General features: G+C 37.3%; 1 protein-coding gene across 1 annotated transcript in view; it reads left to right on the forward strand.

The window, feature by feature from the left end:
* Frem2 (FRAS1 related extracellular matrix 2) overlaps positions 1-15,322 on the forward strand; it is a 162,554-nt gene that overhangs the window by 73,493 nt on the left and 73,739 nt on the right. The window contains exons 4-5 of the mRNA XM_026408751.2: positions 3,323-3,553; positions 14,118-14,243. Of these exons, the coding sequence (XP_026264536.2) occupies positions 3,323-3,553; positions 14,118-14,243 (357 nt within the window). The remainder of the gene's footprint in view (positions 1-3,322; positions 3,554-14,117; positions 14,244-15,322) is intronic.

The following is a 15,322-nucleotide window of genomic DNA, read 5'->3' on the forward strand; positions in this document are numbered from 1 at the left end:
TACCTTAGCAACAGAACACCTTAGCAATTATTAAGGATATCTGGGTAGCATTTGTTTCCACTCCTCCCAAATTTATTTGCTCACAACTGGCCTGTGGATAAAAGTGAGAAGTTAATAGTTGGAAAAGATTTTAAAACTGTCCTTTTGGATTTTTTTCCTCCACTGCCTGTTGTTTGTTTGTTTTCCACTTAAGCCCAATGCTAAAATATTTTAAAAGAGCTGTTTTCCAAGTTATTTATTTTTTTTTTTGTTTCAACGAACTATTATTTCCCTACAAATTAATGGTGGCACTGGCGATTCTTCAAAAGCTCTAAAGCGTTACTTGGTTAACCTCAGATGATGACTTAGTAAACTGCAGTAATAGAAAATTCTGTGTGCAGCCCACCTCTGCCATCATTGAAAATGGCACAGCGTTCTTGCTAGCGCCTGGAATGAAAGTCAGATTACCCATTAAGTCCAAGTTTCCTTGTTTTAATGAAATTGACACAGGTTCATTAAAATAGTTTGGAAGTCATAATCTAGAGCATATATATATATATATATATATATATATAAAATATTAATTAGATTCTAATTACATTATTATGTAATTATGCTACATATCATAAAATTATATTGTATGTTACATACTATATTTAAGTGTTTAGAGGTGTTCCATGTCTGGAATGATGGGACAAAGCAGGATAAACTGAACTTCAGTCTGGTAGGTCTCTGCACTGAGAATATTTCATGTAGCCGTCCCCACACAACTTCCACTGTCACTAACGGACTTTTAGAAAGAGCTAGATTGCACGATAGCTAAAACCAAAATATCACTTGAACAGTGAGTCATGAATTATTTGTAGATGTATTTCTCAAAGCTGATCATTCACTTTATTACTGTTATAATCTACTAATAAACTAAATGTGTATTTGTATTTCACAGTAGTCTTTGTATCTCAAAGATCTTATTGCTACTATTATCAAACATTCACCAAAGGCAAAATACTTTATCATAAACATGAAGCACTTTATGTCTCTCTCTTAGTCCACAGCAACTCTTTACTCACTAGCTCAACTAATATTTTCTAGAGTGCTCATTACATGCCAGGTGCTGTGTTAGGTAATGGCCTTTGAAGTGCTAATGATAGCTAACATTTACTGAATTCTTCTTATGTGCCAGGCCTCATTCCCAACACCTTCCATAGTTCACCCCGCTAGAAGAGTGCCATTATATCCCTCATTTTACAGATGAGAAACAGAGAGGTTATGATATGCCCAAAGTTATACACTTAATAAGGGACAAAGCTGAGATTTGGCTCCAAGGCCCACACCCTTAACCACAGAATCATGGGTTTCTTATATTGGAGAGAAGGCAGTAAGTCATCTGCAATCCCATGTCTATATACTGATTTGATACACAAAATCTTTTTTTTTTTTCACTCCAAAAGTACATGGGTATTTTTCCCTGTAAGACAAAAAGATGCAATTGTGGTTTCATTTCATAAGCAAACTGAAAAATTATGGGTGTTTCAGTAGCAACATTTGGGATTTGGTTCTTATTATTTGTCGGGTTGAAGGAGTTGATTCTTGTGTAGTGAAGATGACTAGTTGGCACTAGTTTCTATTCCCTGCATTACATGAATAACTTTTTGTTTTTCATGATCTTTTGAATCTCCAGGAAAAGAATGTATTGGTGATAAAAGAAAAACACAGCAAAATAGAACACAGGAGCTACCAGAGGCAGACTAGCAGATTTTTGGTGGTCATGCCACTAGGGATGGATGGGTCAGTGAGCAACATTCATTCTGGAACTTCACAGAGAATGGTTCCTTCTGTCATCCCCTTGGTGGTGGATTGCAGTGGATCCAAGAGGTGTTGACAACCACTCTGGGCATTAGGAACCAGAGAGCCAACATTAAGTCTACAACATTGAGCAGTATGCATACTATTGTAGTTGCTATTCTGTGGCCCTTCTCCTGCCATTAAAAAAATTATATTCCATCCATAACTGAAAAAGAAACACACAATGCAATCTTTATCTGTCAGTTATTTTTCTAAGACCTGTAAGACAAATGCTTTTGACAAAACCTGTATTTTGATCCTCATTTTAACAGCCAATAATATATTCAGATGAATAAATAAATATTCAAATTAATTTTGTTTGTGCTGAGAGCCAAGGGTTTTTTTCTGTTTTGTTCTCTGACACATACCCAGCATATAGAACAAAGCCTAGCACATAGTAAGTACTCAATGAATATTTGAGGTTGAATGCTTCTTTTTTGGTACAGTTTCAATTCTACTTTTAAAAACAAAAGGAATTTTTTTTTCCTAAAATGATAATTCTTTAATTAAAGAAAAACTGTTACAAATAAGTGATTTTCAGACTTTTAAATTTCACAATCACAATACTTTTTGTCCCCTCTTTAAATCTTCCTTACCAACTTCTCAGAAATTGTGTCAATGTTTAGAAAAAATACACTTGAAACTTATACTTGATTTGCCTGAGAGGTTCTGATTCAGTACTTAAGGATATATAAGGTACTATTGTGATTTTACAACCTTTCTATGACATTGAATTTGTTCACTGCTTTTTTGATAATATATCCTATGGTTTGAGTCCCTAGTATAGTAATGCTAAAGATCTTCTTGTGATTTAGATAGATAGAGGCTTGGTGATTCTTCGGCCTTCCCAGACAGCTGAAATTGACCTTGAGTGAACCATCCAATAAGCCAAGCATACTGCTCATAATAACTATATCTATTTAGCTCTTTGATCCTGTTCACATAATTTCAAGGATGGGGTGTTCCACAACTAAAAACCTGGAAAGGACCATAGTAAAAAACACTGAATTAGATTCCCTTAAGGGTTTCAGTTCCATTAAATGTTTAAGAAATATTATAATTTTTATTACCATTTGACCATGAATTAGATTTTCAAAGAATTAGATTATCAAAGAATTAGAATTAGATTATCAAAGAATTCTTTGTCCCACAGAGTGTTTTTATTGACCTGTATTTTCTAGTTAGAATATGATTTTGTAAGAGTACAGATATTATTCAACATGAGCATGAATTTACTCAGTCTTGTTTTGTATGAAATTCTAATGCAAACTTAGCTCAAAGAGTATATTGCAAAACCATAACTGAGGCAAGAGTAGAACAGAATCATGAACTACCAACACATACAGAAGAACACTTTCATCAGCAGAGCCATACTCCATTTTAGAGAGTCAAGCAGGGTCTACTTTACTCTGCAGGACAGACATATGAATAGTTAACAAGGAAAGCCTTAACACAAATGAAAACAAAACTAAGAAAATGATACTATGTTTCTGTGCAGGTATTGGCACAAGAGATGGGACGGCAGAAAAGGACAAGGACTTTAAAGGCAAAGCACAGAAACAAGTGCAGTTCAACCCTGGCCAGACCAGGGCCACGTGGAGAGTGCGTATCCTGAGTGACGGGGAACATGAGCAATCCGAGACCTTCCAGGTGGTTCTCTCGGAGCCAGTGCTGGCTGCCCTGGAGTTCCCTGCAGTGACCACAGTAGAAATTGTTGACCCAGGAGATGGTAAGAACTTGTGTAATTGCTGGTGGGATTTTATGACAAAATACTTTATAAAGAAAGTTTAAAATTCAATATTTGTATCTTCTGTTGAAGGAATTTTCTGGATTAACAGTTTAATATTTCCAGATTCATTAATGGGAAGAGGGAAACCTTAGAGTAATTAAAGTAAGCTGTATTTTTTCGTTTAAGTAAATGAACTACACAGATGACCACATGTCCTTTCTGTTATTATGATTCTATCCTTTGGAACCAATATTACTCATCTCATTTTTCTTATTTATTTATAATTGTAGATGGACAGATTGCCTTTATTTTATTTATTTTCATGTGGGTGCTAAGGATAGAACCCAGTGGCTCACACCTCACACATGCTAGGCAAGCGCTCTGCTACTGAGCTAAGCCCCAGCCCACTCATTTCCTTTTTCTTGAACTAATTCATCAGTTTTTGAGTCTTTTAGATGTCTTAAAATATCTTTCACATGATTTAAGAGTTAGACCATTTGGAGATTGATTTTTTGCTCCCAAGATTGCATTTAATCATTCAAGTTTCCTTCATTTATTCCACAGCCAAAAATTTTTCATTTGGTTGTGGTTTCCATACTTGTTACATAATATGCATCCCACCTACCTGACCCTCCCCCATCGGCAATGAACACAAGGTCTTGAAACACTGCTCTTAATTTCTGATAGGTTATGTGTTCTTATCATTGCTCACTCTTGGCTAATGTTGGTAAAAGTGAACCTTAATGCTTTTGTGTGTAACTTGACCTTTTTCTTCCCCTTGCCAAACTTCCACAATCCTGGCTTGTTAAGCAGAAAAAAAAAAAAAGAAGAAAAAAAAAGTTTGAATGGCTTTTTTGAGGGCTGGCATTTAGACAAACCTTGTAGAGACTTCTAAAGCTGAAATCCTGTCAGAAGCCAGACATGACTTTCTTTAAAGTGCCAGCCTACTTTACTTTGTCAGTCAGAACACTCTTAAACGTTCAGCAAAGATATAATCTGCTGAGTACATGAAATGGAGATGCATGTGGAAATCCCTGTGTTAAAAGGCTGAGCATAATTAACGAGAGTGGATAAGAACACAGGAGCTCTGACATGGTTTGTTTAACTAACATCTCTGCCTTTAGTCAAATATGAAGTCCAATTGTGTTTATCATTTCCACTCAAGAACAGTTAGCATTTAATTACATTTAATTTTATCTGCATTATCTAGGGCTAAGTCATTAAACTTTCTTCTAGTCCTGAGCTTTGGTATGTACTTCAATATTAAACCTTTTCTCTTTTAAACAGCCCGTGACAGCAATAATACATTTAAACTAATCCATTAGTTAAAGCTAAAGGCCATTTCTGGAGACTTTCTTTACAAATTTGGTACAATTGCTATACTTTACTTTAAGGAATAGAACATTTTAAACCTATTTCTGCCTTCCTATTTATAAACCCAGAATGACACACTCTACCAGTGATATCTGAGTGGTGGCATATTAAAACACACACACACATACACACACACACACACACACACACACACATACACATAAACACAATCCCCTATATCATTTCTTCTTAGTATAGGATATATAAAATAAAATTTTACCATAATTTTATTTATTTAATGATTATCTAATTTTTTTTTTGGAATTTTCTAGATCAAATGCAGCCCTTTTCATTTCAAACCATGATTATCTTTTCATAACTGACAAATGTTCCACAATGCCTGGTATGTTCCGTGTCTTGTTGAAGACTATTGGTCTTTAGATTATAAGACTTTAATTTGATTCCAACTCTATTATTTCTAATTGTATGATCCTAAATCAGAGAGCTTTTATTCAGATTTAGTTTCCTAATGCACAAAACAAAACACACAATAATTCTCTTATTACAGCATTTCTATGAAAGATAAAACAGAATACAAATATTGTTATTCTTAAGATCATAATCTAATCTAATATTAGATTCCATTTTAAGATATTAATAATATTTTTTTCAAACAGATAATCACTTTCCCAACCTCTTCAAAATTTTTTTGCTGATTATTATACTTTCTTTCCCAGCTTTTCAAAAGTAAATTAACTTGCCCTAGGAATCATTATGCTTATAAACTTTCTCTCTCCTCCCTCCATATATTCACTCTAGAATATACTACAAGATTTTTTTTCCATGCATTAAAAAATGATCCAGTTCATTCTCTTACTGGGAACTACAGCTGAACTATATCAGGAATGCAAAGACAATAGAATGAAAGTCTTACTCTCAAAGACCATATAGCAGGTGGGAAAGAGAGCCCTACAAATAGGTGCTTCCAACAGAACATGACATTGCTGAACAGATTCTGGGCCAGGATTGTGAGGGCCAGAAGAGTTTAAGCAATTCCACTTCATTTTATGCTGGGAGCTACTTTTCCTTATTAGTTGATTCATATGAATACAAGAAAGTGCATACTTTCTCACAATACTTTACTAACCAATAACAGGTTCAGATAATGGTAATGATTAAAATTCATCAAGCCCTTATTATTCACCAGATAGCAAGCTTAACACCTTATTATGCTCTTTCAATTAACCCCCTTTCCCTCACTCCGTTGGAGATGTGTGTTCCATTTTAGGCATTGTACTCCATGTTTTTAGGAGACTCTTAATTTCACGTGTGCCAAGTTTTAAAGCATTTGTTCCCAAATTGTATAACAAAAACAAACTTTTAAACATAAATTCTATATACACACAACATATATATATAGCATATGCATGTATTCATCTGGCTTCTTACATGCTCATAATTATACATTATAATTTTCTCTATCCATTTATATATTTTTAAACTATGTACTTATGATTTAGACCAAGATCTTAAATGACCATGTGTTTTACTCCATATATCAGCATCCACATCTATTGGAAAAATAACAAACACCATTGAATGCTTACTTATTTACCTAAATAATCTGAGGCAATACCCAGTGCTTACATGGATGGTTTATAATTCTTCTTACGTCTGCAGATGTCTGTGTCCCCCCTCCCCCAGTTTGAAACCACAGCTCTATAAGCAATAGAGTTAATTCCCCTGTCAAAAGTGGCCCAGTCATCAGGTATTCTGCAGCCTCTGTGCAGAAGCACAGCCTGTCTTGAGTGGCACACACCAGCAAGAGTCTGCTGCAAGTGGCAGCCAATCACAGACCTGAGAGCTTTGGGAAGGCATGAACATGATGGAGCAAACTCTTAAGGCTGTGCTCACAGGTGCTACCTACCCCTGCCAATCCGAGAGGACCACCCAGGTACAGTGCCACTTTTGGAAGGGCTTGGGAAGTCCACGTTTTTGTACAGCACAGACATATTTTTCATTTGAAAATGCAAGACTGAAAAAAAGGTTTTTCTGATATTCATTAAACTGCTGTAGGAGCCCTGAAGAAAGAATATACCATTCTGCCATGATAATGAAAATCAACAACTTCCTAGACAAACGGATTCATTCATTTATTGAACATATAAATACATTCAAAATCCTCTTAAATAAAGAGAAGAACTAAAATAAGGAAAGAACAGGCTGCTTACCCTCTCTTTGTAATACCTCTTTGTAATACCACAAATGGGGACATTTGTGGCCCCAGAGTTTGCACAAGTGGAAAATTAGCTATTTGTTGTCATGATTTTTACCTCACTCCTTGGTTCTTCTCTAGCCCATTACTGTCATTCCTTATTTCGGTTGGATCCCATCATCTCCTTCTTTTTTATATGCATGTAGAAATTTCCAATTAGAAGGGGCTTTAAAGTTCATGGAACATTTACCACATTTTCTAAATGAGGACCTGAGAAATAGAGTTATCCTTTATTCTCTGCAGAAGTCAACCAGTTGCAGGCTGTTTGGTTTGATTTTCTTTGGTATTAGCAGAAATGGGTGTGATTACACTCCATCTGAGGGAACAGAAATTCCACTGAATGGCAACTGAAAGATTCCCATCGAATGATCCTTTTGCCAATGGCAGATCCTCTGTGCCCTCACAAATCACAGCAGGAAGATGCACCGGAATGACTTTTAGTCGTTTTTGAATGTGCCAAATTTTTTAAAAGCAGTGAACACTCAGTGCTTTTATCCCTGTGCTACATTTCCCTTTCCTTCCTTGATCTATTATGGCAAATTTTTAGAAGATAATTTGTTCTATCATGTTTTTAGCCAAGTCTGATTATTCTTTTTGTTTGTTTTTTCATTTGTATAGTATAATTGAGCAAAAGGACAGCATGAACATTCTCTTTCAGATAGCTACAACTACTTTATTTGTGAGAACAAAAGTCTTTTTTTTTTTTTTGCCTGAGTTGAAGCACAGTCAAGACCTAAAAATAAAAACAATGGTTACAAATGCAAATGTTCATTACAGTACAATCACATTGACTAATAATGAATGCATTCACTCAATTCTGCTTTATCTTTCAAAATAAAGGGTAATGAAACCATACTGAAAGTCTAAAAATTACACACTTTTATTATCAAAAAGACAAATCCAAGATGTTAATAATAGTGGAATACAAAAGTGGGGGTGTAGGGTTATGTACTAACTTTTCTACTCTTTTTTTAAACCTAAAACTACCAAAAACTAAATCATATTAAATTTTGTAAAAAGTCATTTGCAATCCTATACATAGGAATAACAATTGCTAATGTTTTAGAGCATGACTCTGTAGTCATTTTTGTTTGTTGACTGGTTGGTTTTTGAGTGGTTTTTTTTTTTTTTTGTACTGGTCTCTACTTACTTTGCAAGAACTTTGTATTTCTATAATTTAGCCCTTTGATTTTTCCCTCAATGAGTATCTTCAGAAAGACAGCTATAGTTTCAATATAATGTGTGAGTGAGATTTACATATATACTTTTATATAATATCCATATGTCATATTCTCTTTATATACTAATATGTATGCTGTACTGCTGTACATATGATACTTTTATAACTTTGTATGTGTACAATTGCATGTCTATATAAAATTTCTGTGATGGTACTGGGGTATTTTTGGGTTTTGGGTTTTGGGGTTTTGGGGTTTGTTTTTTTTGTTTGTTTGTTTGTTTGTTTTGGTACTACAGATTGAACCCAGGACCTGTAGCCACTGATACACATCCCATATCTCCAGCTCCTTTTTAATACTTTATTTAGAGACAGGATCTCACTGAGTTGCTTACAGCCTCACTAGGTTGCTGAGGCTGGTTCCGAACTTGTGATCCTCCTGCCCCAACCTCCCAAGCCATTGAGATTACAAGCATGCATCACTGTGCTGGGTCTAACAGTACTTATCTTTGAATTATTCCTCCCAACACTTGTTTCTAGTTTCCCTATACATTCCCCTAGGCCCCTGCTCTCTCCCCCTCTCAGCAATACTTTAAATTCCTCTTTTCTCATCTTAGTTTAGCCTTTTGTTTTCCTGGGCTTTGAGCGATACTCTCTGAGAGTTCTCCCTTCAGACAATAGAGCACAGGCTATGAGCAAGGGTTCGGAGATGGGCTGTCTGGGTTCAACTCCATCAACACCTGCCAACCTAGCCCTTCCGGGGGTTTCTTCACATCTGTGAGCCCCATGTCCTCAGAGGTAAAATAATAGCCACAATAGTTCTCCCCTCAAAGGTTGTTGCAAAGATAAAACTAGCCAGTACACGTCAAGTGTTTAGAATAGGGCTTAGCAAACAGTAAGAAGTCTGTGTGGGTTAGCTAATCATTTTTAAAGATAATACCGAGAATGACGCTTTTAGAAAATTTTCTCCTCAAGAGCTGTGCATACTTGAGGCAGCCTGTACATACACTTCTATTGTATATACAAATCGAAGTTGAAAAATAATGTTAACAGAAAAGTCTACCAGGGAAATCTTTCTTCGTCTCCCTGATACCCTTTCCTAGTTTCTCCCACAGATTACACATTTCTGTTAGAAGTTAGGTCGACAGAAGACCTGCACTTGATACTGGGCCTATTTACCCTCTGTCAGATCAACTGTAGGAGGGAATTCCAGAGCTGAGGGCATGATCCAAATTCTCAGTTTTCTTCTTTATTCATCCTTCAACATGCTGGCACTGCCAAGAAGTCCTGTCTTGTTTAATCAATGCTGCATGGGTCATGGAGTTTAGGAGGAACCTTAGGTATTAAAGGTATAAATCTTAAAGGGTTTATGCAATTAAAATCCCACCCAGAAAACTTTTTTAAATAACTTATTTGAAAACAAAATTGGCCAGTATAGGTTAGTATTATGAATATTACATAGACTGACCATGTCTTAGCTCCAACTGTTATACCAAGATATTGGGGGTGTTAACAGACAGTTCTCTTTCACAGTTATGGAGGCTGGGAGATTCATAATTAAGGTGCTAGCTGATATGGTTTGTGGTAAGGGTCCTCTCTTTCTGGCTTATAGACAGTTACATTCTTGCTGTATTTGCATCGTATCACTCAGCACTCTTTGCACACTGATGGAGAGAGATTTCATTCTTGCTCCTCTTATAAGCACATTCACGCCACCCTAGGGGCCCCATGACCTCACTTAACCTTATCACTTCCCAAAGGCCCATCTGCACACCACCACACTAGATATTAGGGTGTGAACACATGAATTTGAAGAGACACAAACATGCACCCCTTAAAAAACCCTAGAAAAGATACCAAGCTTTCCATGATATTTCATATTCCATGCCACAAGTGCCGGACCTAAAGTCTGCCAAAACCTAGGTGACATAGGGCAATTGTACATCTGTTAATGAAAAAAAAAAAACTTTTGAAACTCAATATTTGAATACTAAAAAAAGAAATGGAGTGTTTTTTGCACTAAAATCAGGATGATTCTATGTTGAAATTTTTAATTGGTAAAATCTTACTTCATAAATGTAGGTGCAGTTCTTGCCCTTAGAAAAATTCATCTTAAAAATAAACCAGATTTTCTCTAGTTGCCACTTTGATCCCATTTAAAGTATATGAGAGAAATTCTTGTGCCTATTGTCTCCAGTTCCTGTTCTCCCATTCTCTTGTAAACCCACTTCTTCAATATCTCGTCCCTCTCCTCCACTGAAACAGTCCTAGGGAAGATGGCCAACTTCTGGTGCCTTCTCTTTGCTGAATCTGATAATGAGCTCTCACATCTCATCTCAACTGATTTAGCAGCATTTGAAACAAATGCTCTCCCCCTTTTTCTTTCTTTCTTTTTTCTTTGGAGGGATGGGTACTAGGAATTGAATTTCAGGGGCACTCAGCCACTGAACCACATCCCCAATCTTATTTTGTATTTTATTTAGAGACAGAGTCTCACTGAGTTGCTTAGCGCCTTGCTTTTGCGGAGGCTGGCTTTGAACTCATGATCCTCCTGCCTCAGCTTCCCAAGCAGCTGGGATTATAGGCATGCTCCACCGTGCCCATCTTCCCCCTTTTCCTTGACACAGGTTTTGCACTTGACCTCCCATGTCTTCACTCTCTTGGTTGTCCCCATCACTGATTAGCCTTCTTTGTTCAGTCTCCTCCCTGACATCTCAATGCCCTGAAGGGAGTCTGTGGACCCATTCCCCTCCTTGTCTGTAATCCTTTCCTGTGTGATTTTTTTCTGATTCACTCACTCTGGGCATACCATCAACCTGCCCCCAACTCCCACCTGTGTATTTCCAATCTGGACCTCTCCACTGAAATCCAGGATTATATTCTCAGCAGGGCACTCCGTCATTTCAATGTGGATAATTAAGACACCTTGATTTTAATATGTCCAGAATGGAATTCCAAGTTCCCCCCAAATCTGACTCACCTATAGTCTTCCTCCCCTTCGTAAACAGAAATTTCATCTGACCATTTAGTAAAGACAACCAAACTTGGAGTCATCCTTGGCTCTTCAGGTTCTCGTACATGACATATGTGATTTTTCAGAAAATTCTTTGGGATCTTCCTTGGTAATTTATCCTCCAGGGTCATAGAGTAACACATCCAGTAACACCTCTAATGTACCTCCTGGTCCAATCTTCTGTGATTTCCTCCCTGGGTGGTTGCAAAGTCTCCTAACCAAGTTGTTTGCTTCAGTTGCTGCCACTTAATGGCTATCTCACGACAGCCAAAACTTATGTTCTGAAAATATATTAGCGTACTGTGCCATCGCCCCATGGCCAGAGCCCTACCATGATTCCATTTGGAGAGACTGAATGTGCAGAGAAGGCCATACCACATATGAAAATTCAGCTCTACCCAGGACCTACAGAAGCCAAACCACAATCTCTATACCAATCAGACCAAGATCATCAGGACTTGACCTGATACCTTCCCTAATTCTTTTCCTTATTTCCAACTATAGGCCAACTAGAAAAACCCAAATATACAGCCCTTCACAATCCCATAGGACACCCTAATTAGTTAGCTTGCTACATCTTTCCTTCCCCACAGCCTGTAACCAGGGATCACGGGAGATTCCCTTTCCCCTACTAAGCTTTCCCGCTCCTTTGTCTGCCTTTGGCTTTCTGTCTAAACACAAGTAAAGGTGGTGGGCTCCATCGTTATTGCAAGCTCTAAATAAACAACATCTCTTTACTCTCAAAACTTTATTTCCATTCTTATTCACCATAAAAACCAAGGTCCTGCTAATATTCCTGAAGGCTTCCTGTGATCCATCCACCATCCACCCTGTCACCTTCTCTCTGGTCCTAGGTCTTAATCCTGCCTTCCCCAATTTGCTCTGGCTGCTTGGGCTCGTGGCTGTTCCTTGTACACTCTTGGCACAACATGGCCGGAAACCCTTTTCACATATTCATTCCTTTGCCTGGAACTGTCATCTATCTCTGCAGTGTTCTCTCAAAATGGAACCATGGAGGGCTCCGTTCATGGGGTGGTGGCACTGTACACTGACATATTTTTAGAACATTAGGGCATCTCATCACTACCTTCCAACCTCAGCTCTAATGTGACTCTATCAGAAACACCTCCTGTGACCTCTGTGTATCCTAGAACCCTCCACCCCCACAAGCCCAGCCCCAGCATGCCCTGCTACTGGGGAGCACATTTTAGTTGACTATATCATACCCTGATGTGATGTCTTTTATATATATTTATTTTCTTCCTCTTCCCCATCCCCCAACTAGAATGGAAACTCCAGGAGGGCATGGGTTTTGTTTACTTTTATATCTGCTTTGCTTAGTTACAGTTCCTATTGAGTTGGGGTCACTCCATCAATATTTGATAAATGAAAAAATTAGTTATTATATCTTATATTCAGATTTTTTAAATATAAGCAACTTAAAAATTAGTGTGTCAGAGACCCAGGAGAAAATAAATGACAGGCTCAAATAGAATTTAATAGAATTTAATAAAATTTAATTTAATAGAATTTAGCCTTGTGACTCTTTTACCAAGGTGAAGAAAAGGATCTTTAGAAGCCCAGACATAGCAGAGTGCCCCAAGATGAGTGAGGTTACTGCCCTCACCTATGGGCCAGAGGGGCACGCAGCCAGCTCTGGAAACCTGAGGTGGGCAGGGATAAATGCTGAAACTCACTAGGCTCTCGCCCCCCAAGGCCACTCCAGTGTCCCCCTTTGGCTGACCCACCTGCAAGCTAGAAGTTGAAAAATGAACCATTATACATTTCATATATTTTCCAGGGTCTGGGAACAGAGCAGGGTGCACAGTGGACCTCAAGGCCTGTATCCACCATCTTTTATAACTATCCACCAAAGTGGGGCTGACGATTTTAAAAATAGTCACAAAACATCTTGTGGGTGTGTATGATATGATACTTTCAGGGAAACACCCTCCCAATCAAATACAGGGTGCCGGTTTGGGATTTATGATGTCAAACTATTGAACTCAATGGTTTTATAATTTTACATAGTAACTGTTTTTTTAACAATTTAATTAATTATGTTATTTTTATTATTTAATGTACCTTTTAATTATGTTAAAAGTGAATTGTTGAAACTTAGTACATAAATCTAATTTATATACCACATGCTATGATTATCCTGCTAGGAAAGGATACTGCAGAATCATTCCCTGCAACTGATAAATAGATTTATGAATTCTAAAGGAACTGTTATGTTTAAATGTGTCAAACAGTGTATTATTATATTTTAAATCATGAATCATCCAAAAGGACCACTCTAAGAGTGAAAAGAATTAGAGTAGACATTACATGAGCTGAATTCTAATCCTGATTCCATCAGGGAGAGTCTTGGCAAGTAGTTTCAACTGTGCAAGCCTAGATTTCCGCCCCCCACCCACCCCATAAGGTTTGAGGAAATGACTGAGGTCACAGGCCTCTCAGATTATACCCCTCCAGGGGAAGGAGAATAAAGTTGGATTTAAAGGAACTCTGTCAGCAGCACTTATTAATTGAGAAATGAGCAGTACACTGGAGATAAAAGTCATGATGGGTTTTGTGTAGATTTAAAACATCAGTGGCCCACAGCCTGCATACATTACAACTCCTTCTTTTCCCCCTCCTCTCTTTAACCCTCACACTATTACTCTAAAAGAATACACGAAAGGAAAAAAAAATAATTAATCACTAGAGAAATTTTAATTTGCACAGGAAATTAAAGCTCAAGCAAAATAATCAGAGCACCTTGATTATGTTTTCTCTTCAGAATCAACTGTTTTCATTCCCCAGTCTGAATACTCCATTGAAGAAGATGTGGGCGAGCTGTTCATTCCCATCAGGAGGACAGGAGACGTCAGCCAGGAGTTCATGGTGATCTGTTACACACAGCAAGGTAGAAACTAAACTGAAATAGGACCCAACCATGTAAATAAGCCTCTTTAACATGGTGGAGCCATGACATTTTGCCATGAAGGGTTTGAAGTTTTTATAATCACAAAAAAAGCATTTACTCAGAAGTTGTCTTCCATGTCACACCTCTGAGGATGCCCCGGAGAGCATCTGCTACTTACCGCAGATGTTTCTGACTCCACATGATCACCTACTGTAATTCTCAAGGCTTTTCAGATGACAAGAAACTGACGCCCATTCGAGCTCTTCAGGTTGAGGGGAGTTATTGCTTAAAACAAACAAACAAAAAGAAAAAAGCAGCAATGTATATCCAAGGAAAATAAACTAACTTAAAACTAGTGGGAAACTCATTTTAACCAATTTCAAAATACTTGTTTTGCTCTTGGACAAGCACCCTATGAAAGGTGATTTATGTCATGCAAAATTAAAACGAATACATAATATTCTTTAACATACTAGATGCCTTCTGGGAAAGCAGTAGATTTTCTTTTTTGGCACTGGGGATTTAAACCAGAGGTACTTTAAAACTGAGCTACATTCCCAATCCTTTTTATTTTGAGACAATTGTTGAGGCTGGAATTTACAATCCTCCTGTTTTGGCCTCCTACATTCTTGGGATTATAGGCGTGGGCCACTGAGCCCAGCAAAGCAGACGATTTTCTAAGAATGCAAAAGAAAAAGTCACATATGCATTGATACCTGAGCAGAGTTCCATTAAATTTTTTATTTCTGTATATGAATTTGAAGGCAGTATAGAATAATGATGAAAATAGTCTTCAGAATAAGCTCTGGGCTCTGAGCTCCAGAGTAAGTGGTTTAATGTCTATAAACCTCAGTTACCAAATGTGTAAAACCCAAAATGATAGTTGAGAGGATTAATAGATGTCAAGCATTTGAATAGAGGGACTATTATTTTATAATAGCGTGTTGATCTAAAAGTACATGGACAGGAAAGACAAAGAGAAAACACTGGAGATGTAAAGGTTTGAGGTCACCCTAAAGTTGACTCATGATAGTAGAACAGTCTACAGTTGCTATTGCAATTCTGGGGGTATTGTATAT

Source organism: Urocitellus parryii, chromosome 2, assembly GCF_045843805.1.
Source record: "Urocitellus parryii isolate mUroPar1 chromosome 2, mUroPar1.hap1, whole genome shotgun sequence".
In the NCBI taxonomy this organism is placed as follows: domain Eukaryota; kingdom Metazoa; phylum Chordata; class Mammalia; order Rodentia; family Sciuridae; genus Urocitellus; species Urocitellus parryii.